The sequence below is a fragment of the Rhipicephalus microplus genome, chromosome X, assembly GCF_043290135.1.
Source record: "Rhipicephalus microplus isolate Deutch F79 chromosome X, USDA_Rmic, whole genome shotgun sequence".
Classification (NCBI taxonomy): domain Eukaryota; kingdom Metazoa; phylum Arthropoda; class Arachnida; order Ixodida; family Ixodidae; genus Rhipicephalus; species Rhipicephalus microplus.
Window position 1 is genome coordinate 386120438 of NC_134710.1, and position 27381 is coordinate 386147818.

General features: G+C 43.5%; 1 protein-coding gene across 2 annotated transcripts in view; it reads right to left on the reverse strand.

Moving 5' to 3' along the window:
- The window catches only part of LOC142776431 (luciferin 4-monooxygenase-like), a 134972-nt gene that overhangs the window by 55599 nt on the left and 51992 nt on the right, over nucleotides 1-27381 (reverse strand). For both annotated transcript variants that reach the window (XM_075880072.1, XM_075880071.1), the window contains exon 5: nucleotides 21147-21349. In XM_075880072.1, the coding sequence (XP_075736187.1) occupies nucleotides 21147-21349 (203 nt within the window). The remainder of the gene's footprint in view (nucleotides 1-21146; nucleotides 21350-27381) is intronic.

Genomic DNA, 27381 nt, shown 5'->3' on the forward strand with positions numbered 1-27381 from the left:
TTCTGGGCTGAACATAGACAGTTCTAAGCCAAAAGGTCAAGCAACATTGTGCATCGGCCTTGGACGCGTGGGCGTCAACGCGGTTGACGCGTGCCAGTGGTTGCGCGCCCTTTTCCTCCACAGGCGCGACTAGATGCTTTTGACGAGTAGGCGCGTTCATACGCGTGCCAGTGGTTGGCACTTAAAGGATCATTCACACCGACAAATGCGCGTCAAAGTGGCTAAGTGGGTTTTTCGAAGCGGCGAGGCAGCGAGTGCGTGAACCTGTTCAGACTGCCCGCCTCCTATGGATCGCCACGTGGCAAAATAGGAGGGCATCTCGCGCTTTTGCGCACGTGTTCATGTGACGTGTTGGTGCTTTTCCAAAACGTAAACCCGCGCCACCACCGCGCCTCCGTTGCGTGGCGTTCTGATTGGCTTCGGCAAAGCGGCAAGCCTTGGCAGGCGGCAAAAAATAGCTCCGAGAGCGATCACCTTGCCGCCTGGTTTTTCTTCTGCTTTGGCTGCTTAGAGAGGAGGTATTTCCCGCTTTCCGCGTTGTCGCCTCGCCGCTTTGGCTTCCGCACCTTCGGTGTGAATGAGCCTTAAACGAATATTGACACTATTTCGAGGTGCGGCAGAACAGACGTTTTTCGTTTTCTTGGAATGTAGTGTTAACGTTCTTCCCACACCGGAACCAGGCAACACGTATAAAATATTTTAATTTAAACGGGACTCGCTTGCTGGATTCCGTGCCGACCAGTTGTGCCCTCGCGATTTCTGGCGTCAGCGTAGCTCTGGCCGACTGGGCTCGCCCTACGTCATCTCCTGACGCCGACGACCTTCGACGACACTGTACCTCTGACCGACTGGACTTGCTCTACGCCATCTACTGACGCCGACAAGAGCTCTCGCAAGTGGTGCCCCGTGCTCGGACTCCTGTGACCGTGTTTCCATCTTTCCTATCTCTCCTATCCCCTCGATTTGGCGTCGCTCTCTCTGGCTTACCACCTCACGCCTCTTCCTCTTTTCTACACCTTTACACGTACCCTTTCGATCCCTCCTCACCCCCATCCCTTGTGAGCTACTGTTGAGGTGTCGCTCACTGAAGCAGACAGTTACGGGATTCACTCTTCTCTTCCTTTCTCTCTTAACAATCAATTTTTTTTATATTTAAAGTTTTCATCTCTCGGTTCCTGCAAGGCAGCTCCACCGTCAGGCACAGTGCTTGACGTTTCAAGTCAGGCGCACAGAAAACTAGGACGTCTTGTAAATGCGTGCGCGTTAGGGTAACGACAAAAAAAATGAAAGAAAGCGCGACCGGCGCACCTTCTCGACTGCCTGTATAGCGGTGCGCCGCCGACCGGCGTCATTCGTATTTGTGCTGTGCGCTGTCCAATTTGCTGCGATTCTTCGTTGTCACATCTACAGTGATCGAGCGCTGAGACACCTCTGTTGTATGCGGAAGGATGCGAGTGTGCTTTTATGGCTTTTCCGATCACCGCATCCCTGTTTCGCGATGCCACTCACTACTTGTGCTGTCAAAGGCTGTGATATCAAGACCGGAGGTGACGTTTGTATGCATAGTTTGCCGAACGACTCAGCAAGAGACATGTTTTTTTATGTTTACATGTTGAGACAAGTTTTTATGTTTACGTTTTTATGTTTTTAGGGCAGTCGAGTTCATGTGCCTTCATTTGAGTGAGCACAGGTGCCAATTTGTCGACGATACATAGTAGAACAAATCAACAGTAATGCATGAGAGAACCGCGTGACGGAGACTGCCAGAAGACAAGCGCGTTGGAGTGCTATCGGGATTCATCAGTGCCCGTGGAGAGGCTAACATGAAAATGCCGAACAAACTGTTTCATTGTGAATATACACATAAACCAAAAGTCGGGTGCTCAAGATGGAGGCGCAAGAAAACAACATTCACAAAAACATTAAAAGTAAAAAGACATGAATATAATACCAGAGCGTTTATGCCATGTTTGTTCCTACCGCGGCTCTTTCCAAAACGACTCTCCTAAAGGCTCCCGGCTAGAGGCTCTCAACGTGTGTGCCTGCTGCCAGTATATATTTGTTTGAAATATAAACTCTTGTCGCCCACCAGCTGCTTTTCGGCACCTTTTTGCTGATGTAAGTTTGAGTCTGTGTGCTGTTCCAGACACAAATAAAAACAAACAGCTGAACTTCTTCAATGGAAGGGGGGCTCGGGCTGTTTTACGAAAGCGAACAACAGTTCCACATGGCCTTGCGGGAGAATGCACGACACCATAGCCCGACAACTTTCGGAAATAACCAAAAATAATGACGAAGGTGCCAAAGACCTAAAGGCAGGCACTAGAAGAAAACTAGATATAAGAAGTGAATTAGAAAAAAACATTAAGATAAGAGAAAACGAGAAGGTGGTGCCAAAACTCGTGGATGCAAGAGCATTTGGAGCCAGTAGCTGTGGGAGTGTGAACGTGAACATATGCTTGTCGGCTGCGGAACGGGGCAACTTTTGCGTGCGTGTGCGTGTGCGCGCGTGTGTGCGTGCGTGCGTGTGCCTGTACGTAAGCGTGTGCGTGTGCGTGTGTGTGCGTGTGCGTGTGCGTGTGCGTATGCGTGCGTGTGTGTGTGTGTCTGTGTGTGCACGCGCGCGCGTGTGTGTGTGTGTGTGTGTGTCGCCAACTAATATGCACTAACTCGGATATTCTCCCTGGAAAATATCGCCTATGAAGCTTTGACGCAATATTCAAGTGGTTTATTATGCAAAGGTGCAAAGAAGTCAAAATAAATAAATAAAATGCCAGGATCAGCCCTAAATAGAGGATAAATAAAATATTTTCACGCATTTCGTTGCGGTTATGTATTCATTGTTCAATGTAAGGTTTAAGAGGTTGAATTATTATAAGAACGTCGTGACGAAAGAGATGAAAACATTCTAGAACGCAGAACTGGAACAGTTGAGTTCACATTTTACAGCCTTCGTCGCTCTTTTAATTTCACACTTTTCATATTATTCATTTCAGAACTGCTCCCTCAATTGTCAGCACTGAAGTTACAGTTACTGAAATTGCAAAGAGGCTCGAGTCCATTGTTATGAGATTGCACTCATGCTTCGTGGCTGTTGAATCTGATACTGTATTGTATGAGTACTGAAGACATGTGTGGAGGAAGTTGAAAATCTATATAATTTTGTGTTAAAGGAACAGTGGCAACTGCAATTGCTTAGGTTCCTTATTCTAAACAAAATTATTTAATCCGAAGCAACGTTTTTTAATGACATACTCGCATTTGCTATAATGAATTTCGATGCTTTAGAAAAGGTATAGATCTTCCAGATGAGTTAGTTGGGATCTTGTAGAATCCGAGTAAAATGTGCACGCAATTCTTACTTCCGCGAAAACTGATCGGTGTGCACATTGAACTGTAGAAACTACTAGTGCGCGTGAGTGGAACTTAACTGCGCTTTGAGTGCTGCCGAATAGATCCGTTTTCACGACATTCACCTCCTGCAACAGGTACACTGTAAACAGAAATAAGCCGAGATGGGAGTAAATGACCTTGTTCTCTAGCGCACGCCCCCATGGGAGTTTTATAAACACCGTCCGGAGGGAGTAAAAAATTTACTCCCCATCAGTAGGGGGTTTTGCATGATGCCAGGCGGGTTTTTATTTACATCCATTGGGGAACTTTTTCAGGTCAGTATGGGAGTAAATTTTTTGCATCGACAAAGAAAAAAATTACGTCAGCAGCGGTACCATGCGCAAGCGTAACTTTAATTACATAACATTTAATGCGCACAACAATGAATACAGTACACAAACACTCTCTCAACGTTCACGTAATATTGCAACACTCGCACCCACCACAGCTTGCCACAGGCAGTACACTACTACCATATAGTCACCGGGTATATATAGGCACCAAGTTCCTACCTCCCATGTAGCCCTGGTGAAAGCCTTTTTTCGCTAATAATCAAGCAATAAATACGCGTGGCGTAAGTATGAACTTGCGGTGGTCTGATGCAAGCACTTCAACACACATGCCTTTTATTTTAAACCTGCCTAATATTTGTTATTTTTTTACTATAGCGAAAAAGTGTTATCAGTTGACGCTCTGTCGTACGGGCTGAATTTGCATTAGCAGTACTGTTTGTGGACCCGTGAAATGCACGGAATCATACCCAAAGTGCGCGCGGCCTTGAATGAACACAATAACGAGGCACATTTAGCAGCTCCAGCGATGAACCGAGGTAGACCGCCGCTACCGCGTTCGACGACTAGGCCTCACTCACGAGTACGGCACGGTGATTCGATGAATGAGAGCTGGCGATCACAAAATGCTTGCTGATGTGCAGTTTACGTCTCGTTTTTCCCATGCACAGAAATAGGTGTCTGATATTCACGCAGTTTAAGCTACGGAGCGATAGACTTAAACGAATGAGACGGTTCGCAGTCGCTGTTCCCGTTGTTCGCATGCATTGCATGTATAGCTCGCAGAGCTCACCACGGCGGCCGGTGCGCAGTGCGAGCTCGATACGATGCCGGCTTGATGCTTACGCCATAGCGAGGCCTTCCTACCGCTTAGGTGTTGCAGCCGGTGAAATACCGGTGACACTCCGAGAAGCCACTATCGGCGGAGACGGGGCGAGCGCGTCGCCGGCGCAACTCTCAGATCGGTTGCCGGCCAGCCTGCCGTAGTCGAGCGAAGCCTACTTCAGACCACTTCGAAGTTTCTGACGGTGAAACTGCAGGAGCAGCCGCTGACGATCGTAACAGCTTACTTTTGCTATACCATTAATTTATTCTTCGATGTTTACGTCTCGTTTTTCCCATGCACAGAAATAGGTGTCTGATATTCACGCAGTTTAAGCTACGGAGCGATAGACTTAAACGAATGAGACGGTTCGCAGTCGCTGTTCCCGTTGTTCGCATGCATTGCATGTATAGCTCGCAGAGCTCACCACGGCGGCCGGTGCACAGTGCGAGCTCGATACGATGCCGGCTTGATGCTTACGCCATAGCGAGGCCTTCCTACCATTCTGATTGCTTCCCATTCTGATCCTTCCCATTCCCAGAATTGGATCCCATTCTGATTGCTTCCTACTTGCTCTGCAGCTATCTGGATACAGCTATCTTCAGGGCACGTGTGCTGCTCATCAACTGTCAAGTCCAGTGGCCTGTAAATCGCCTACATCCACGACGTCATCATCCGAAAGAGGGCGCCTACTACGGTGACGTCACAAGGATAAATAACGACGCTTCCCGTGGAAGTGCATCATTTTTGAGGCAGCAGCTGTGGCAAGTGGTTCTTGGATCCCATTCTGATTGCTTCCTACTTGCTCTGCAGGTTGGTGTCCTTGTTTTCTGCTCACGTTAGTGTGTTCTCTTTTACCGCAGCTGCTGCCTCCCAGTGCGTGTTTATCTTAGTTTGTGTATTTTCTATCGTTTGTGTATTTGCTGTCATGCCATCCAACGCAGAATTGGCCAAAAAAGTTGAAGCACTTGAGTCTTTGGTTCGCTCTAGTCTTGATACCCTTGCAAATGAACTAACAGCTAAAATTAAAGAAAAGCTAGCACAGGAAGGTCTCGGGGAACATGCGTCCCTCAGTGATAGTGTTCAGTTTCTGTGTGACAGTTTCGACTCTATCAAAACAAAGCAGAATGAATTGAAACTAGCTAACAAGGAACTAGTTGCGCAAAATGAGGTACTGACTAGAAGGGTTGCGGAGTTAGAGCAATACTCGAGGCTCAATAATGTTGAAATCAATGGCGTTCCGGTCACTCAGGGTGAGGACTTTGCAGCCATTGTGATGCAGATTGGCGAAGCTATTCAGTGTCCTGTCACGCTCAATGACTTTGACACAGTTCATCGCGTTTCAACGAAATCAGATGAAAAGAACATTGTGGCACGATTCTGCTGCCGTGAGAAGAAAAACGACTTTGTTCGTAAAGCGCGTAAGACGCGTCCGAACACTTCTGATGTTGGCTTCTCCGGTAGCCCAAGTAGGGCAATATATGCCAATGATCACCTGTCTCCAGAGAACAAAAGATTGTTTGCTAAGGCCCTAACTCTGAAAAAAGCACACAAATGGCAATTTCTGTGGACAGACAATTGCCAGATCAAGGCGCGGAAGTCTGGTGATGGCAGAGTATATCGCATTATCAAAGACAGTGATCTTAGCATCTTTTCATAGCCACTGAGTCCTACGCCCATTTTTGTGCTGAACACTCGTTCACTTTCATCTGATCATCTTGGCTTTGCTATCCCCTGACGAGGCTACACATATACTAAATGATAGTAATCGCTCCTTGGTTCATTTCAACGCGCGTAGCCTCCGCAAAAATTCGGATAATATTTATAACTTTATAGATTCACTCGCGCATTCTTTCTCCATCATTTGCATCTCTGAAACATAGCTCTGCACTTATGACGTCAATTTGTTCGGCCCGTCATCGTACGTAGCTGAGTACTGTCACCGTTGTTCAGACAGCTATGGCGGCTCAGCAATATTTATCGCCCCAGATCTGTCCTACACCCGACGACAAGATCTTTCCTTAGGCATCCCGCATTGCGAATCCGTGTGAATTGAATTAGATCATTCTTTTTTAAACGATAATAACAACGTTATTCTGGGGTGTATTTACCGTTCCCCTTCCTCAAATATGAGGGATTTCATTTCTCGCCTGGATACCATTCTGCATCAGTTATCATCTGAAGGCAAGCGCGTTGTGCTAGTAGGAGACATCAACATCAACTTGCTTAACACAGACAATCATGCATGCAGAGAATATAATGACTGCTTCAGTGGATACGGTTTTGAGTCTCTCATTTCATCTCCTACTAGATGTCCAATTTCTGGTGCTGCTTCATTGCTTGATCATGCCATCTGTAATTTCTCGCCCTCTCCCTCTGCAGGAGTAATTGATGTGAACATCACTGATCATTATCCCATATTTCTTGCTTTCAACGTCATGAAGCCATTTAATCCACCCACGCGTGTTACTTCCGTACTGGACCAGGAATTCTTTTTCAATGCCATTATTAAAACTGATTGGTCCAGTGTTACGTCCTTATGCAATGTAGACCAGGCATTCAACAAGTTTTCTTCCCTTTTCCTTAAAGCCGTAGAAGAATGCACTAAAACAGTCAAATGTAAAAAGAGGTACAAATATCCTAAGAACCCATGGTTATCTGAGCGACTTCTAAAATGTATGCGTAAAAAAGATAACTTGTACAGAAAAGTCAAGAAACAACCATTTAACACTGCTTTAGCTTCACGCTATAAAAAATACTCGAATGTTCTTTCTTGTCTCTTGAAAAATGCCAAGAAAAAATATTATGATGACCAAATATCTAGTGAAAAAAACAACTCTAAAAGACAATGGCAACTATTAAACGATTTTCTAAATCGATCAATCCATAGTTCACCTTTGCAGACAGTAATATATAAAGGCGTTACACATGATAACCCTGAAAGTGTTGCTGATGCTTTTAGTAATCATTTTTTCGAAATTTTTAGTGAAAAACGTACCAGTTCTTGCTATAATCTGCAGCGTCGTAATCATTCTTTTTTTTCCCCGTGAGCCCTGATGATGTTTCTACAGCAATCAAAAGTCTCAAAGAAACCGGCGCTGGTATAGATAAAATCTCAGCACGACACTTAAAACTTGCAGTAGACATTATTTCTGAACCACTTTCTATAATTATAAACCTTGCGTCCAAGCATGGCAGTTTCCCTACTTCTCTAAAAATAGCTAAAGTCCTTCCGATCTTTAAAATGGGTGACAAGCAATCTATTTCTAACTATCGCCCCATCTGTATTCTTTCTTCCCTGAGCAAAGTCATCGAAAAACTGTTAATAACTCGGCTAAACAAGTACCTTAATAAATTTAATATACTGAAGCCCTGTCAATTTGGCTTTCGCGCTGGAAGTTCTACTAACCTTGCTATTCTTTCCCTATCAGACTTCATCAAACGCTCTATAGACGCAGGATTTGTAGTAGGGTCAGTTTTCTTAGACTTCACAAAGGCATTCGATACCATCAATCATCTCATTTTATCCAAGAAACTCGAATCATACGGTATTACAGGTCCAACCCTCAAATTTTTAAACAGTTACCTCCTTAACCGAAAGCATACTGTTTACATATCGGGCTCATTTTCTTCTACTAAAACAATAAATCAAGGGGTTCCTCAAGGGTCATTACTGGGTCCGTTACTTTTTTTACTTTACATTATTGACCTTCCTGACATTATACACATGGCTCACTGCGTTTTATATGCTGATGATACCACCATTTCCATTGCTGATAGATGTATTGACAATGTCACTAATAAATTAAATGCTGTACTTTGTAGTGTGTCAAAGTGGTGCCAGGAAAGTTTCTTAATCATTAATCCAAATAAATCTAAGTTTATGGTTTTTAGATCAGCTCAACGCAAGTTAACTTCCCCACCACAGCTCACAGTTGACTCTCATTTGATTAATATCAGCGACAGTGTATCTTTTCTTGGCGTTCACCTCGACGCGAACCTTAACTTCGCTCTCCATATTGCTCACATTAGAAAAACGGCAGCATTCGGCATTCGCGCATTACTCAAAGCTCGCTCATATTTTTCTCATAAAGCACTCCTTTCACTTTACTTCGCATTCATTCATTCTCATATCACTTATGGCATCGCATCTTGGGGGAATACTTACCAGTGTCATCTTTCATCCGTACAATATCTACAAAATCGAGCTATTCGCGCTATTTTTAACTGTTCTCGCGACAGTAGCGCCGCTCCCCTTCTTCAATGCAATAAAATCCTAAATGTTAACTATCTATTCAGGTTTAATCTAATTATGTTTTTGCATAAACAAATAAGAAATCAACTTTCTGCTAACTTCATTGATCCTAAAATGTTAGTTAATACTAACACTACCAGGTTTGCGGCTAATAATAACTTTTTACTTCCTAAGGTTCGTACTAACTATGGTAAATCATCTTCACTCTTCTGTACCATCACCATATAGAATAATTTGCCAACTTCGCTAAAATGCAAAGTTTCTTTATTTTCTTTTAAAAACTCATTAAAAGAGTACCTGTTAAATAGTTGATCTATCATCTTGTTTGTGTTGTTTTATGCTGTATTATTCGTTTTTTGATTCCATGCCTTTTTGTTTTTATTCTGCTTTACATATTTTTGCTTATACGATTCTAACAGCTGCTCGTGCTTTTATTAATTGTAATGATCACCGAGGGTCCCGTTGCAGTCTTGTACTTTGGGACCCTCTTCTGTATATTTTACTCCCTGTAACATCCTTTTATGACATGATAATAAACTGATTGATTGATTGATGTTTTTTGTTACTCGGCCCTTTGAAGCGCGGCATTCACGACGTTTCGTTGAGGAATCGGACCGATGTGCAGCATGGTTTAACAGTGCGAAATATATTGAAATGTTCCCAGTAAATATTAACCGGTCGCTGCTATTCTTCGCTGCACTTATAATTTCGTTGCCTGTTGACAGATGCTTACACGGTTAGCCACACAAAGCACATGTGTTTCACACTGACGTGCAAACATATGCCCGTACACACACACACACGCACACACACACGTCACGCCCAAAGAGGGTTTTCAAAGTTTGTAACCACGTGACCTGAATCTCCCTGGGGAGTTTAACAAGGTCATGTCGTTCATAAACTCTGTGATTAAGCAGGGGGCGTTTTACGATGACATGTGCCGAGTTCACTCCCTACCAGGAAGTAAATAATTGAGGCAGGGGAGATTTTCGGGCTCATGTGCTGGAGAAACTCCCATCTCGGCTAACTTTTGCTTACAGTGTACATTTTAAAAACTAAGAAAGCGATGGGCACTCTCTTTGAGAGAGTACTTTCCTGTCCCATATTTCACTCTCTTTTTCGGAGTAAATAACCTCTTGTTGAGGCAGAGTACAGTGATTCCTCCACAACTGGTGTCAAAGCACTACCCCTCAACAGAATAACATAACGCTGTTGGAAGCAGACTAGCATATTACCACCGAAAAAGTAGTACTACACTTCAAACAAAAAAAACTAGCAGAATTCAAGCCGAAATAGGGCATTTTAATTGTTTTTGACCGATGTCTGCGCACGCTCATTGTGAGGATGACCATATACGAGCACTACGAAAAAAAGTAAAATGTCAAAACAAAACATTCTCGAGTGGCACTCCAACCTTCGACCTTAGTGCACTGCACGTTGCTAATTTGACACGCTAACCACTACACCACACCGACAAACCGCATATGAGTGTTTTTTATGTCATAAATATTGTTGGTGATACGTCTGCATTTTCTTGTTCAGACAATAGACTTGAGTGTCTCCACATTGATTGATATGTGGGGTTTAACGTCCCAAAACCACCATATGATTATAAGAGACGCCTTAGTAGAGGGCTCCGGAAATTTCGACTACCTGGGGTTCTTTACGTGCACCTAAATCTGACAACCTGGGTCTACATCATTTCCTCCTACATCGGAAATGCAGCCGCCGAAGCCGGGATTTGATCCCGCGACCTGCGGGTCAGCCGCCGAGTACCTTAGCCACCAAACTACCATGGCGGGGCGAGTGTCTCTATGCAGCTCAAATCCAGCCGGGATGTAGCAAATGTTTTTACTGTGTTCGTTTTGTGCTTCGTTAGTTTAGAACGTCTATCATATACGTTCTTTACAGTACAAAAAGGAAGACTAGCGCAATCGATTATATGAACGTCATTTGCACTGACTTGATAAGTGGTTAGCCGTTTCCGCGTACGAAACATCGGGCTTCTCAAGTGTGCACTAAACAACTTAATTTTTTTTTCACCACCTGTGGCATATTTTCGGTCATACTTGTTACCGTTCTACAAATAAAATCACAAATATTCGCTGTAGCCGTACCGTACGTTAGGCTTCGGCAGCGACCCCCGTGTGCGATGGTCGTAGCGAAAGACATGACTATTGATATGAGATGGCCATAGCCGTTTGCGTTGAGTTTCGATCGTGACTGATTGAACGAGCTAGTAGGCGCTTATTTCACTACACAGATCCAAATCTAAAAACATGGCTAGTAAGAGTTGCGAATGCCTTTGAGTGCACTGAAAATCATTTGCACACGCTGAAAACGCTAAGATTTTTGTGAATGTCCTCTAACACAGTATGTTTTATTACTGCATATCATCGTCATCATCAGCCTGACTACGTTCACTGCAGGACAAAGGCCTACGCATGTTCCGCCTGTCAAATCGATCCTGTACTTGCTGCTGCCAATTGATACTCGCAAACTTCTTAATCTCATATGCCCACCTAACCTTCTGTCTCCCTTTAACCCGCTTGTCCTGTCTATGAATCCAGTAAGTAACCCTTACTGACAGCTTGATTTAAGCTATGATATCGTTAACCCCAATTTGTTCTTTAATTCACTCTGCTCTCTTCTTGTCTCAAGGTTGCACCTATCATTCTCTTTTTCATTGCTCGCTTCGTCATCCTCAATTTAAGCGAAACCTTCTTTGTAAGTTTCCAGGTTTCTGCTCCGTAGCTAAGTACCGGCAAGATGCAGCTGTTACATACCTTCCTCTTGAGGGATAGTGGCAATCTACCTGTCATAATTTGAGAGTGCTTGCCGAATGTGCTCCACCCCATTCTTATTCTTCTAGTTACTTCAATCTCGTGGTTCGGCTCTGCGGTTATTACCTGCCCTAAGTAGACATAGTCTTTTACAACTTCAAGTGCACTATTACCTATCTCGAAGCGCTGCTCCTTTCCGAGGTTGTTGTACGTTACTTTCGTTTTCTGCAGATTAATTTTAAGACCCACCTTTCTGCTCTCCCTGTTCAACTCCGTAATCATGAGTTGCAATTCGTCCCCTGAGTTGCTCAGCATTGCAATGTCATCGGCGAAGCACAGGTTACTGAGGTACTCTCCATTAACTCTTATGCCTAACTGTTTCCATTCTAGACCCTTGAAAGCCTCCTGAAGACACGCGGTAAATAGCATTGGGGAGATGTATCCCGCGGCTCTACAACCTTCTTGAATGGTATTCTGATGCTTTCTTTATAAAGCACTATTGTAGCAGATGATCCCCTGTAGATTGCTTCCAGGATGTTTATAAAAGCTTCCTCGACGCCCTGATTCCGCTGTGTCTGCATGACTACTGATATATCTACTGAATCAAACGCCTTCTCGTAATCTGTGAAGGCTATGCATAGTGGTTGGCTATATTCTGGGCATTTCTCTATTACCTGATTGATAGTATGAATGTGGTCAATTGTTGAGTAGCCTGCTCGAAATCCTGCTTGTTCGTTTGGTTGATGGAATTTTAAAGTTGTCTAAGTCCTGTTAGCAATTACCTTTATAAATAGCTTGTATACTACGGAGAGCAAGCTGATCGGCCTGTAATTCTTCAAGTCCTTGTCATCTCCTTTCTTATGTATTAGGGTGATGTTAGGATTCTTCCAAGATTCTGGTACTGTTCCCGCCATGCGACACCCCGTAAACAGGGTTGATAGTTTTTCTAACACAATCTGTCTTCCATCTTTCAGCAGATCTGATGTCACCTGATTGTCACCAACAGCTTTGCCTCTTTAGATGCTCTCCAAGGCTATTCCGACTTCTTTTATTATTACTGGGGGGGGGGTTGGTATTTATTTATTTTAGATATTTATTTATACATACTGCAGCCCTATTCTGGGCTATTGCAGGAATGGGACGTTATATAATGCTAGGGAACAGAGAAAAAATACAAACAAATATTACAAATTGTGAAGCAAGTAAACTCGTAACAAAGCAAAAGTAAAAATGAAGTTAATTACGCGTCAGTAAGATATCCTTCTGGATTATTGCTAATTCTTATATTAAGGTCATGCTTGTGCTGGCTACTTCATAGCTCTCTGTGAAACTCCTCCGCTAATTTTACTATCCTATTCACATTGGTAGTTACTTTTCCTTCCTTGTCCCTTAGTGCATACACCTGGTTTTCGCCTATCTCAAGTTCTCTCTTCGCTGTTTTTACTCGTCCTCTGTTTTTTGGAGCCTGTTCAAATCTATCTATGTTATACCTTCTTACATCGGGTACCTTATGCTTAATAATCAACTTCGAAAGCTCTACCAGCTCTCTTTTGTCCTACTTTAGGCTTTCATGCTTCGACGCTTCTCAATGAGACTTTTTGTTTCTTGGGACACCTTGCCAGTGTCCAGTCTAACTACAGTACCTCAAACTTGCACTGCACACTCCGTAATGATACTCGTCAGATTATCATTCATTTCGTCAACGCTAAGGCTCGTTTCCTCGATAAGAGCCGAGTACCTGTTCTGCAGTGATACTCTGAATTCCTGTACTTTTCCTCTCAGTGCTAACTCATCGACTGGCTTCTTGCTTAACAGTTTCTGTTGTTTCTTCTTCAAGTCTTGGTGAATTCGGGACCGTACCATTCTATGCTCACTGCATCGTACATTGCCAAGCACTCCCACATGTTTCACGATTCCGGGGTGTGCACTCCGTATAAAGTTGATTTCGTTCTTATTTTCGCCATTAGGGCTCCCCGATGTCCACTTACGGTTCCCTCGCTTTCGGTAGAAGGTATTCAAAATCTGCAAATGATTGCGTTCAGCGAATTGTACAAGTAGCTATTCTCTGGTATTTCCAGTACCGATGCCATAATTTCCCACTACCTGATCTGCAGCCAGTTGCTTGCCTACTTTTGCATTGTAGTATCCCATCAGTATACTATACTGTGTATTTACCTTACTAATTGCCGATACCATGTCTTCATAGAAGCTTTCAACTGGCGCGTCATCATGATATGACCAAAGCACATAAGCCTGTACCACCTTCATATCATATTTATTATTGAGTTTAATTACAATATCTACCGCACTTTCATTATTTCCCATAGTGTTCCTCGATCTATGTTACCAACTACAATTTCGTGGCTAAGCAACCTCATGCCGAGTTCTCTTATGTGAGCTAAGCCAAGATAGCAAAGGACGTGCCCGTTCTCTAGCACTGTTAAGGCCTCCCCTGTCCTCCTGACCTGAATGAGCCCTATAACATCTCATTTATTACCCTCTAGCTTCACGAATAGTACAGTGAAACTTGCCTCACTAGATAAGGTTCTAGCGTTAAGCGTTGCCAAGTTCAGGTTCCAATGTCAGCCTGTCCGGATCTAGAGATTCTTAGCACCCTCTGCTGCGTTGCAGATCTGACCGCCGCCATGGTCACTTGCTTCGCAGGCGCTGGAGACTGAGGGCCGTGAGTTAATTGACGTATTCATGTGTGGTTATCAGGTAGTACTAATCACTCACGGTGTGCCGATGCATCTAAAGGTAATCAAGAGCAGGAGTATAACCGCGTTTTACTTTATAATGCCTAAAGAGTATATGGGCATTTAACTCTCTCCGTGTGAGGAAGAGCACAAAGCTGTTTCCCTCTCTCGTTTCATACAGAGTGAAAATGAAGTTCTCTCTATCTGATGTTTTGCGAGAGTAGAATACTCTGAAAAGTAACTTGGCCTTTTGACTTCTACGGTACCTGGCGCAGATTTAAGGGTGGATTTTTGTGTTAGCGTATTCGTCAAACTCGTACATCTTCCCTATTAATCTCAAATTATGAATTTCCTTCGAAGCGCTTCGAGTATTACTCATACTACGCGAACAAAAACGTTGGGGAGGCAGACGAATTTTAACTCCCTAACACTGCACAGCTGTGTGCGCTGACCGTGGCGCCATCCATTGGTGCCCCTGGAAGCCTCCGAGCACACATACATTGGCCACTCAAACGCGCGCAGTGTAACCAGCTGAATATTGTTAGCCCTTGAATTCAACAGAGAGTGCTTCACGGCAGCCTCTGTTATAGTCAACGGATGAGGTAATAAATCTAGAGCAAATAAAAGCGAAGTTTGTAGCTAAAGAGGTACGCGCATTGCGGTCACTTGATAGATTCTATGTGGGCGGCGATGACTTTCGGTGATGCGGCTTGTTCACCAGATTCTCCACAGTGCATGGCATTTGAAAACAATTGCACTACTCTGCTACCCAAATGTTCAATATAGACATATTCTATGTTTTGTTGTAGTGACGTTACGGCCCGTAGGCTCCGCCCAGCTGTCCTAGCAAAAAGTGCGCTATTGGTAGCGTGTTGAGATGCAGGAGGCAGCTCAACGCGCTACCAATAAGTGATCACGTGTCAACTGGCTCAGCAGAGGCAACAGCTGCTTCCGAGCACTGTGCGTTGAGATGCCTCCCGCATGCTAGAAGTGGCAGCCGTAACAGAGGTAGTTGCAGTGGCTGCGAGAGAGCTCCGAAATCAACACATGTGCCTTGTTCATGTGTAGCTCCTCAGAGCATGATATATTTAAAGGTGGGAATCATAATTTGTCTCATTTGCAAATTGTTGTCGCTGTTGTGGCAGTCTGCATCACATGTGTACATTTTAATTCGTTAGCGAATGCAGGAAGGACAGACCACGTTCGGCAAAATGCTCTAGGATACAATATGCAAATGTGCTAGGTAAAAATACATGGCCCCGAATTGTTTCGGTAAATACTCGCGTACAACAAATGTGCCGAAGAATTTATTCGTGTGAATGAGCAACACGATCTCGGCGGCACTCATCCTCAATGCGCTTGCGATAATGCTTCAACTACATGCTGGGCACATGCGATTACGTAATTGTCAGGGCCATGGCTCAATTCGTATGCTGAAGTCGAGTACGCGAAATGCGTGTAGAGCGTAAACAGACTTGGCAAGTTTGGCGATTACTGTTTTTCTGTGAATTCTCACAGACGTGAAAAACTCGTGAAGCACACCGCAGCCAGAACAGGCCTGCCCGACACACGGTGTGTGATGTGTTTCATTGCAGCCGCATGTAAATAAGTGTAGTCCAGGTCATCGTTTCGTTCTCAGATGCTTTAACTAACCGTGTCCACGCAGAATGACGCACATGCTTGATGCCCGACTAACAGCTTTAGTTCACGCAAGTATAACGTGATCATTTCGAGATGTCTGAGGCTTCTGCAGTAATATTACCAATGGTAACCACCAAAAATTCCTTGTATTTGTTCGCATATTGCATTGATTTCTACAAATTGCAGGTGCTCTGCGATAACCATGGTCGCTATGCCCACACCCGAGGCTTATAAAAGATGCAGCCTGCGTGCTACAATGACAAGCGCTTGACAAAGCAAATCACTTTTGCTGGGTAAGCCAATCAAAAACATAGCTAATTAAGTAGCGTCGAAGGCGAGTTCTCGTGTTTTATCGTATACGGAAGACTGAAAAAAAAACCACAGCTTATCTACGGAGTCAATAATGATTAATGGGGCGAAGCGTTCGTCGATTCGTTCGTGCTTCCACCAGTCCATTCTTTCTTGCTTCCGTCCGTCCAACCGTCCATGCGTCCATCCACGTGTCCTTCCATACGTCCACTCTTCCATATGTCCGTTCGTTCATCTGTCTGTCTATCCGTCTGTGCGTCTGTTCGTGTGGCCCTCCCTCTGTCTGTCCGTTCGTCAGTCCGTGCGTTCATCTCTATGTTCGTCCGTGCTTCCGTCTATCTAGCGAACACTCGAAGTACAGCCATCTCACATTTTTTCATCATGTATTCATCTTATACAAGTGGCGTCATCCAGCGGACATTCTGAGAACCGCTCTTTCGGGGGTGTGCCACCGGTGGTTACGCACTACAACGAGAGTCGCACAAGTGACGCCGTAAGTAGCTTCTCCCCTTTAAAAAATTGCAGCATTCTCACGGAGTGAATGATGGAGAGTGGGGCGAAGCTTTCGTTCGTCCATTCGTTCTTGTTTCCATCCGTCCATGCCTCCGTCTGTATGGCTGTCCATGCGTCCATCCACCCGTCCGTGTGTGCTTCTGTTCATTCGTCCATCCCTGCATTCGTCCATGCATCTGTCTGTGTGTCCACTCGTAGATCTATTCAACACTCCAAGTACCACCATCTGGCATTTTTCCATCATATATTCCCCATATAGAAGCACCGCCAGCCAGCGGACATTCCAAGGACTAAACGAGAGGTGGCACATGCACACTTTCTTATGGCTTGCGCTTCGTGTCTACCTCCCACCTTTAATTACATCGAGTTCATGGTATATACTAGTTCACTGTAATCATGGCACTGCGGCCCAACGCTCGCTAAACTTTTCTAAAACCAAGGAGGTTAGGCCCAGCGAGTGTAACGTAGCAACCTTTTCCTGCCAGATAGCGTTCAATGTGCATGCCAATGGCTACTAATTGGAAATGAGAGACAGGAGAATCCGGCTTTTACTTTCTTATGGCTTGTGCTTCGTATCTACTTCCCACCTTTAACCACCTCGAGTTCATGGTATATACTAGTTCATTGTACTCATGGATGGCACTGTAGCTCAACGCTCATTAAACCTTTCTACGGAGGTTACACCCAGCCAGTATAACGTAGCAACCCTTTCTTGTCAGATAGAGCTCAATGTACGTGCCAATGGCTGTTAAGGGGGAATGAGAGACAGGAGCATTCGGCTTTTAGTTAACGCACACGCCGCGAACTTTTTATTGCTCAACAAATCACAGGAAAAATCTCCCACCGGCACCACCTTGCAGTTAGAAATGTAACACTGGTTACACACTACGACTACGACTAAAACTACGAGGGACGAACGGGTGCTGCTTTAAGGAGCTTTGCCTCGAAAACTCTCGCCCATAGTTCTTGTGCCTTCCCTCGCAAATAATACTGTTATCACTCGTCAGTGCACAGGTTTCTCTCTATTGCACGACCGCAAACAGCGCATGCACCAGCGAAAACACAGCAGCAACTGCGGCGGATGCACCAACTTTTGCCTACCGTGTGAAACCAAACGCTCAACGACAGTGCCACCACATTTTCGTGACGTTTGTCTAGTGAAATTCGTCAATGGGAAGCCAGCCTTCTGGCCCCTGCCCAGGGTCCACTTACCCTTTCTCCGCGCGCACCTAAAATTTACTCGATGCGCCGCCCTGGCAAGCTGGCTGAAAAACAGATAGTCGCACAGAGCTGCCTTGAGTTGTAATACGGGCACGTTTTAACTAGAGTTACTGTATATGCTACCTTCAGGCAGCATATACAGTAACTTTCTAGTTTCAACATGCCCTCATACACGTCACGCACGCTGAAACGCATGGTGAACACCGTGCGGCACAGCCCCTGGCTTTGCCCGATGTGCGTCGTGTTGCAAGTACTGTGGAACACGCAAGACCAGCGAAGAATTGGACACGTCGCTGAAAACTGCGACGCAGCAGGCCAGCCGCGATCATGCTCCACTACGGTTTCAGCGATGTGCCGCGCGCAGTCGGATATGCTTTCGCGAGACTGTGTGTTCGAAAGGACGGAAGCGGTCCAATGTGAAAAACGTCTATGACATGGAGTAAAGTGCTACCTTTGAACTATAGTTATATTATATTATATAGTTTATATTTATCTTCTTGACTGTACTTTTAACGTAGTGCAAGCATTGTAGAGCGTAGACTAGCAGGTAAATGTGTTTTGATAACTCTTGCCAAGCTCGACGTAGTGTGCAGGTTGCTCGTTATGCTCTTGCTTTGAAGCAAAATCAGTAGTTTCTCGGGCAGCCCTGAGGTGGCATTCGGCCCAGTGACAGCTTTTTGAGCGAAAACATCACATTTACGTAGATGGTAGTCGCAGCTCTTGCACTAAATATTACAGGAGTTGTTTCCCTACGCGCTTTCCTTAATGTTGGGTTCAATGGCTAGTGTGAACCTACAAAATGCTCGTATCGCCGTCTAAAAAAAAATAAAATTTTGAAGCTCACAATGAACTGTGGAATGAATCTCTAAGGCAACATTCATATGAAAGGTCAGTGTAAAGGGGAGATTTGTGGTGTTAGTGGAAATGCAAACGTGTCGCAGTGATCGTGCTTTAAAGAATTCAACTCACCCCCGTATGGAGATAGTTCACAAGCTTGCCCTCGGCCGTCGTCTAAGAAGTGTCGCAGCTTGGGCTAGTAGGTATGACATGACGATAGTTATAGCGCGAGAACAGAACGACGACACAGAGACAAGTGTCCTTCGTGTCCTTCTTGTCTCTGCGTCGTCGTTCTGTTATCGCGCTATAAGTATCGTCACGTCGTCTAAGGATGATACCTAAAAAAAAGAAGCCTTTTGAACAACCTGGTGGTAATTGACTTTGTGGTGGTTCCGTGGTTGACATGCAGTGTGTGGTCAGTAATGCAACATGCGTAGATCATCACGGTTTTTCCAACAGTCATCGTCTTCTATCCAGCTTGGAGCTGTGCGTGTGACAATCAGTTATACTACCGTATTTACTCGGATGTGACGCGACGTTTTTTTTTTCTTTCATATTTGTGCTAATCAAGTCGACCCTCATGTACCGAGTACCGAAATTCATTTTTTTTCCTTCTTAGACGGAATGAAATGTCACCCCTCGCGTTATGATCGGGGTCGACTGAATACGGTATGTGTAATATACGGCGTGACGCTTACGTAACCGAAGCTTTCATGTGTTTTCTTGAGCGTTTTCCGGGCAAGTTTAAATTAAAAGACTTGTGGTCACTTCCAGAACACCAAGCCATGTGCATTGGTGGAAATCGACGCCGGAGGGATTCAACTATGTATGCCCTGGATTATATTTACTGTTATTAAAAACTTTTTGTTGTTGTAACATTCGTGAATACAGCAATAATGGCGGTAGCGAAGTTACTTTTTCTTTATCTGATCATCGCGCACGGCGGCATGGCTCACTTTAATATTTTTTCATACACCCGAATGTTCCCGGCCGCGTTCGACAAGGCGGTGCTGCGTGTGCGCGGAAGCTCCAGGGCAGGTTACCCATACAAGGCCTCTAGCCTCTGCAGAAAACGAAGTGAAAATGGTTTCATGGTATTGCTAAACGAAGGCGCAATTGCCTCACTAATGGTGCTAAAAAATGCAGCTGATCGCGTATCACGGGCGGCTCGAGATCGTAAGGCGGGTGGACCAACAGAGCACAGCTGTGTGCCCCGCTGAAATACCCTTTTTTATATGCGCTTGTTTATAGGCATGTAGCACATAATGAATAGTAAACGCAAAGTGGTTTTTTATAATATTCTGCTGTTTTCTGCATGTGAGCGCCACATGAGGCAAACGAAGTTAACAATTAGTTGTCATATGTTTCGCACGTATAGACATACACAGATTGTAGAAAAAAGTCATTCTTTCTACTTTTTTTGACAGTGATTTCTGAGTAACAGTCCAATTGAGCTTTCAGACAATATAGTAGTACATTTTTATTGTACACCTTTAGGAAGGCCTACAACAACACTGTTTACATCCGCCTGTTTTGTTTTACTTCAACAATGCTATAATATTATTTTACGTCAACTTCGAGTCACTCATCCATCTATCCACTTAGAATCTCAGTCCCTGAAAAGCTTGTGCATTGCGAGCTCTTTAATGAGGACTGAGCTTTCCTGTAATTACTTTTTTGCAATTTCATAATTAAATGCAATTTTCTTTTTGCTGTTTCAAGCATGCGTATATTAGTTTCTGTTTCTGTCTCTTCCTTTGATTTATGTAGATTCTTTTGATAAGGCTTCGTTCATCCTTGAAATCATGGCCAAGTATCTCGACCGTTTTTTTTTTGTTCGGTCTCGATTCTTTTAGGTGAATGAACTTGCGTACTTTAGCTGCACATTTCATTTCGTTCTCATTATGACGAACTTCTTCAAAATTACTTTTTTCAAGGCTTTTTTTTGTAGAAGCGAAGTCCTGGCCACATAACCCTGCTGTGTAGTCGCCCTTCGATAATCCGAAATGACAATTGACCCGACGGATCTATTGCTAATTTTGTACGCCAACGTGACCTTGGATTTTCAGCACAGAAGCGCGTTCTCCAATATTTCCAATACTGTTACTCCCCTGCAAGTTCCACTCATGGCCTAAATATTGTAATCATGATAATGTGGATGAGTACGCTGGCTTTTGACAGTAGTGAGAACTGTTAATGATCGATACTTGACGCAAATTCATCATAAGCATAGTGTATAAGTTTTCCTGGGGAGGTGCTGTGTACCGTTTGGTTGATGTTGAGAGCATCTCGAAGGAAGGGTCACTTCAGAATATTTGAATATATGACGCATCAGTAGCTGCGTGCAGTGAGCCAGTGAGGAAACATAAATGCTTTTTTTCTTACCTTTGAGCTACCACTTGGCTTATGAAGTTCCGGTGAGTCAAAAGAACACCTTTTGGCAAACCCGTCGAACCACTGGAGAAGATGATTGCCAACACCGAGCTTCCGCTAAGGTTCAATGTGGTTTCCTGCTCCACCAGAGGAGTCTCCTTTAGTTCTGATAGACTCAGGGCGCCTTCGTAGGAGCCACTTGTAACAAAGAACATCTGAAAAAAAAACGCAGCACCATACAAAATGAATTATATGGCTTGAGATTGCACCTGCACACTAAACCAAATCTGACCCTTAAGGGTGTAAATGAGCTTGTCGCCAGACGAACACCCTTTGCTCCCTATTGGGTGTTCGAAAAAGGGTGCTGAGAAAGGGTGCAGAGCTCAGCACCCTTAAGAAAAGGGTGCAGAGCAAAAATTTTGAAGGGTGTAATGAGTGCACCCTTTAAAAAAGGGTGCTGTGATGTCATAACACCCTTTCAAATGGGTGCTGGAAGGGTGCTCCACATCGACGTACCAGTGGGCCAAATCTAGGATTGATGCTGGAGATGGCTAAAAATGCAGATTGCTGTATACTCTGTAGACCATGCCGAGTGACAGCCCACATACGGTTTGTTAGTACTTGAACACATGTACTAAGTCGTCCATTCCACCCTGAACACGTGCACCATGCATGCGGCCGGCCCTCCACAGAGTGCCTTTCGCAGGCGCTTATGAAACCAGCACTGAAACACAGTGACAGCTCTAGGTGGGGCTTTTGCATCATCGTCTTTTAAAACACAGTGTTCCTGCAGTGAAGCTACTGGTAAGTTGGCTCCAGTGTTTTGCTTTCTCTATGTGTAGGCAAATAGAGAATCCGGCACTGTTACCGAGAAGTGCTGCAATTGTGCCTTATCCTGTTCAGGTGCTGTTCCTCGGGTTTTCATTTTTGGCTGCTCTGGATAGAACAACCTGCACTTCTGAAGAACAGTGTCGAATTTTAGATAAGCTTGTACTGTTGCAAGAGCAAAGTTAGCTTCACCACTAAGGAAGTGTGATTTGGCGAAGCTGCCATTCTCCAGCAGTCAACAAAGTGGCGGCCCACTTACAGCTGTCTGTACGTTTATGTACTAGTTATCGAAGTGCCCTCGAGAAGCGCTCGGCAGAGTGCTGGATGCATGGTGCAATGATCAAGGTGGAAGTAGACAATATGTAAATATATACCTTAAAGCAAGCTATATTGAATAAATATGTGTGTTTCAATAATCATGAAATTGATGCCAGAGTGCGTATATGGCCTGTGCTACCATTTTTGGTCCAGAATGAATGTAATCTATTCAAGGCCCTTTGCTGCACACATGCATGCACAATTTATGAATGCTTGGTCACCATAGAGACATGCATGCCTGCAAATTAAAAATTCACAAGTTTCGAATACTGGTGATTATTTCAAATGCCATATACTCACTTTGAAAGACACACAGATAATATGCACAAAACACAAAACCTTACCACATTGCGCTTTTTTAAATTATGTGTAGCAGACATGAGCTTTCATGCATGTGAGAATGCAAGATATTAGGCCCCAACAAAAATTTATGACAAATAAATTAACATGATGCAAATAATCACTATTTTATTGTACATAGCATACAACCGAAAAAGATTGACAATAGTAAACATGAGCTATGACCTTCTGCATCGATTGTAATGGTGAGATCTTTGTGAGTGAGGATCAATCTTCTGTTTTTCAAATCTTTTTTTTTACGAGTAGACATCTTTTTTGTGACGAAACTTCTTTTTTAACTTTCAACATTCTGACTTCCCTCTTTGCATAGTAGGTAACAAATAAATTATTTAGAACAACAAAATATAAGTTAGAGGCACCAGCAGTCCAAAGGCACTTATTGAGGGTGTGGCCAGTGCCCACAAAATTGAAAAAGAAAATAGATAGGAAAGTAGGTGTGTGGTAAAACATGTGGGCTTATATAGCATGCTTTGGTCATCATGCTAAAAGCCTTGACTACAAACTTGCTCAAGGCTTATTTACAGCTCTCCCTTTATATATGTGTGTGTGTTTCTAAACTTGTGCGTTACAAAATCACAAATATGGGCAGGTAATGCAAGTGGTGTTGGATTAATATAACTTGATCATTCAAACACTTGCACAATCCATCTTCAGCTGCCCAGGCGACTTTGGTTCCTTTTACAAAAGTGTGGTCAGGGCGCTCCTTCTCTACAGCACATCTGCACCCGGAAGCCTGAAATAGAGACAGAAGTAATCACTACGAGTTTCACAAGACAGACTGTCCAAGATACAATATGCTTTGTCATGCTGGAGTGTTCTTAGTTCTATGTGAGTAGAAGTCAGCATCAAAATTTGCTTTGTTTTCAACGGAAAACTTGCTTGTTGGAGGTCCCCCAGGCAAAAAACTGTGTAAACAACTTGACAGTATCTGGGGGCCTACAGAGAGTAGCACGTACAACAGATTTCACATACAAAAACAAACAGCATAGTAGAAAGGAAATATATACACAAGAAACATCTGAGCAATGATTCAGCATGATGCACACGTGAAACATGAGTTAGGTTTGAGTAAAAAGCTATTCATCAAGTAATTGTGCACATCCAATTTGAACAAACCGAATAAGACACTGAAGTTAATTAGGGTTTTAAAGAATTGTAAAGTGCCAATAAGCAATATTCTAGTCTAGCTCTACAATAGTGTGTCATGTCTGTAGTACTAGTATTTGCCTGTTAGGTATGCTGTAGTCATGAACATATTCAGTTTTTCTAATACCTAAAGCTTACTATGTTGCAGTCCAGCTGTTCATGTTCAATAAATAATTGTTTATGGTAGCATTTAGGTTACAAATTTGATGCTAAAAATTTGGCAGACCCCACATACTTTGGGAATCGATGTTGTGCGAAACACGCATAACATGTATTTTAATCTTTTTATTGAGCGATCTTATGAAGTGGAGCTCAATATAAGTACAAATTCTCGCACACACATGCATTAAACAGCCGCATATGTTTCATTTGTTATGGGGAGATGTCACACCTTTGACAACATTACCAGTTGTTTGCTGTTTCGTAACGATGCCAACAGAAACATGGATATTAGCCACACTAGAAGTGGTAGGCTGGTATGAAGCACTGGTGTTTGCGCTGGCACTAGCGACGATGGTAGCCCTCAACACTGCTACACAAATACTTCACAGGATGGTGCCTGACTACAATTGACTTTGATTCGACCTCACGGCTGCATCATAGGAGTGCACATGTAATAGTTATAAAATTTGATAGCCAGTACTGCAACGGCAGTTGATGTTACACAAACATTTGAGACTATTTAGAAAGTATAACCGAGACCGGGCATGGGTCTGTGGTAGAATACTTGATTACCAAACAGAATACTAGGTTTCGATTCCTGCTAGGACACTTGACTTTATTCTTTGCATTCATTTGGTCAATGCTGCCTATGTCAGCTTTTTAACATGATAGCGTTGAAGAGCTCGTGTCGCAGAAAACCTGCCGCCGGCGTCTGCCCCGTTGGTTGTGAGCGAAAAATCGTCTGTGCATCTGTGACCGAAAAATCAAGTTACATAGTTTCCAGAAACTCAAAATTCCTACTTATGACCTAATGGAGGCGTGCTAATTGCTGCAAAACAAAACCCCCAAGTCGTACTACTAGACACTCATCACAGGGCTTAACACACGGAAGTCTACCGACATCGGCCAAAAATTAACGTTAGATGTACAGCGCTATTCCTTTTCCCCATTTCATGAACTACACAATGCCATGATAATTGTACCCTGGTATTTTTGGTGGGCTATATCGCACAAAAAATGCAAGGATTATGTCAAAAGAATGGCATCAAATTTTACCGACATGTCATCGAAATAGAGACACAGGCTACTAGTCTTATTTATAATGCTAAGAGCCTTTAAGGTAAAGGCATTGAAGATAGCTGGTGGCCTTTTTCACTATCCAGGTATCAATTTTTCACTATCTAGGTATCAAAATTCTGCCATGTCAGTCATAGTTTACTGACATTGCAAGCTCAAGAAAAGTGTGGCTCTGAAGGCATCAACACCGCGTTTCGCCAGATCTTCTAAAAAGGCAGTCTTTAAAATTGCTAATGTTTCCAATTTTTCTTTGCTATAAATTTCGTGCCTTGCATCCAAATGAACCACCATCCTACTTATTTTTTTTGCATTCGTGCTCTCACTAACTGCTTACCTTGTCTTGTCAAGTGTTCGTTGACATAAATAGGACTACTTGATCTAAAAGGAAAGGCCACTGTAGACAGACGTAAGTTTTTTGTCTTATCCAGAACATTTCATTTGTAACATCGTTCATAATGGACTATTTTTTTTCAAACTAGGCTTGTTTGTTCCTACTCTGTCTGCAGTGTCAATATCATCACGAGTAATGGTTTTGCCATCAACGCCCAAAAATTTCAGACAGCGTCAAAAGAAAACCCTTATCTGAGACTCCTTTGATGTCGGATAGTTCAACCTTGAATACAGTGTAAATTCTACAATTTTCATCTGAAGTTGCTTATTTTCACCTGGAAGTTTTTTGAGCCTGTTTCAAGGTGGGACAGGCTCTTCATGCAAAGCCTTAATTTCTAAAGAAAGCGCATTGACACTGTCACCACCTTCGTTCCACACTTCTTGAAGGACTAAAGTTCAGTATGAATTTTGTGCTTGAAATCCTCTGTTTACCATGACAAACAATTCACAGGAAACATTAGTACTCTTGCTTGGCAGGAGTGCATGCAGTAATACTAACACAATTAAAGCAAGAAATAAGTGTCTCACCTGTGCAAAAATGATTTTGGCAAGCACTGTGAAGACCACGGACACTGCTGCCAAACTGAGGAGAATATGGAGAGCACTTCATATAGGTAGGCAGCGTCCAATAGCTTGGTGAGGCACAGCGCATAAGCAGGGTGAAAATAGCTGATGCTTGAAACAATGGTTCAGAGTTCGCTGGTGCTTGGGCTCCTTGACCTTGTCAGGAAATTTCCTTGAGCAGCCTCACTCAAATGAAATGACAGACCGTGCCAAAGAATTTCTGCACCAGTGCAAAAAAATTATTTTAGTGAGGTTTGTCTAGACTGCATGCGCTGCTTGCCAAATTGCAGTGAATGGCTAGAAACGCATGGCTAACATATATTTAGTGGCGCGCAACTGAGAAATACAAAAAGGGCATGCTGCAGTATAAATACAACGAAAAACATGCTGCTGCAGAGCTTTTCATGTCGATGTCATACATGTGAATTTTGATTCACCTTTATAGCTCACTCATGCACAAAGATGAAGTTAGAACACTTAGATGAAGACAGCCCCTTTTAGCTTTATTAACTGCGCGTAATTAAGAGATAAGCATGCGTGAGTAATGCTGTTGCCTGCAATCAATAAATTCTGTTCTTGAAGCTGACCAAATATATGCACGAGTGCATCCATAGAGGCATATTTGCATTTCTGTAGTTATGATACCCATGTGATGTGTTTGTAAGTAAATGCCACGCAATATGCAGCATATGAATATTTTATTTCGTAAAATTGCAATACCACTACATATACATGTCAGTATGCGCATATGCATCCACTGCAGATAAAGCATAAAATTAAAGCAATACTGACACATGAATTTTTTACCAAGGTAGTGGAGGGCTCCAGAAATTTCGACCACCTGGGGTTCTTTAACGTGCACATAAATCTAAGAACACAGGCCTACAGCATTTTCACCTTTATCGAAAAAGCAGCCAGCAAGGCCGGAATATCATCCTGCGACCTTCGGGTTAGAAACAGAGTACCTTAGCGACTAGACCACTGCGACAGGACTTCGATCTCCCTGTTCCCCCGTGTAGGGTGATAGACCGTCTTTGCTGGTCTGGCTAACCTCCCTGCCTTTCCTTCTCTACCATTTATTCTCATGAGTTCAACGAATAAAGCTTGCTTCAAACGGCTAACATTCAGACGTTTATAATTTGCCTGAAATTGAGTTCACTAAATGAATATTGTGTGCTGCTTCATAGTGATCATTGATCTAAATTGTTCTGGTTGGCTAAAAAGGCACTACTCCTCACTTCTAATCAAACAGCACAAGCTGTGTAATGACCATAGGGGAGGAAAAGTGGAAACGCTAAGACAAAACATCAATCCTGAACCCCATGCCATCACAATGAAGCAGGCAAGCTTCTGCAATATTGATCGGCAACCAGGATCTCAGACACTGCAGATAGCTACATAA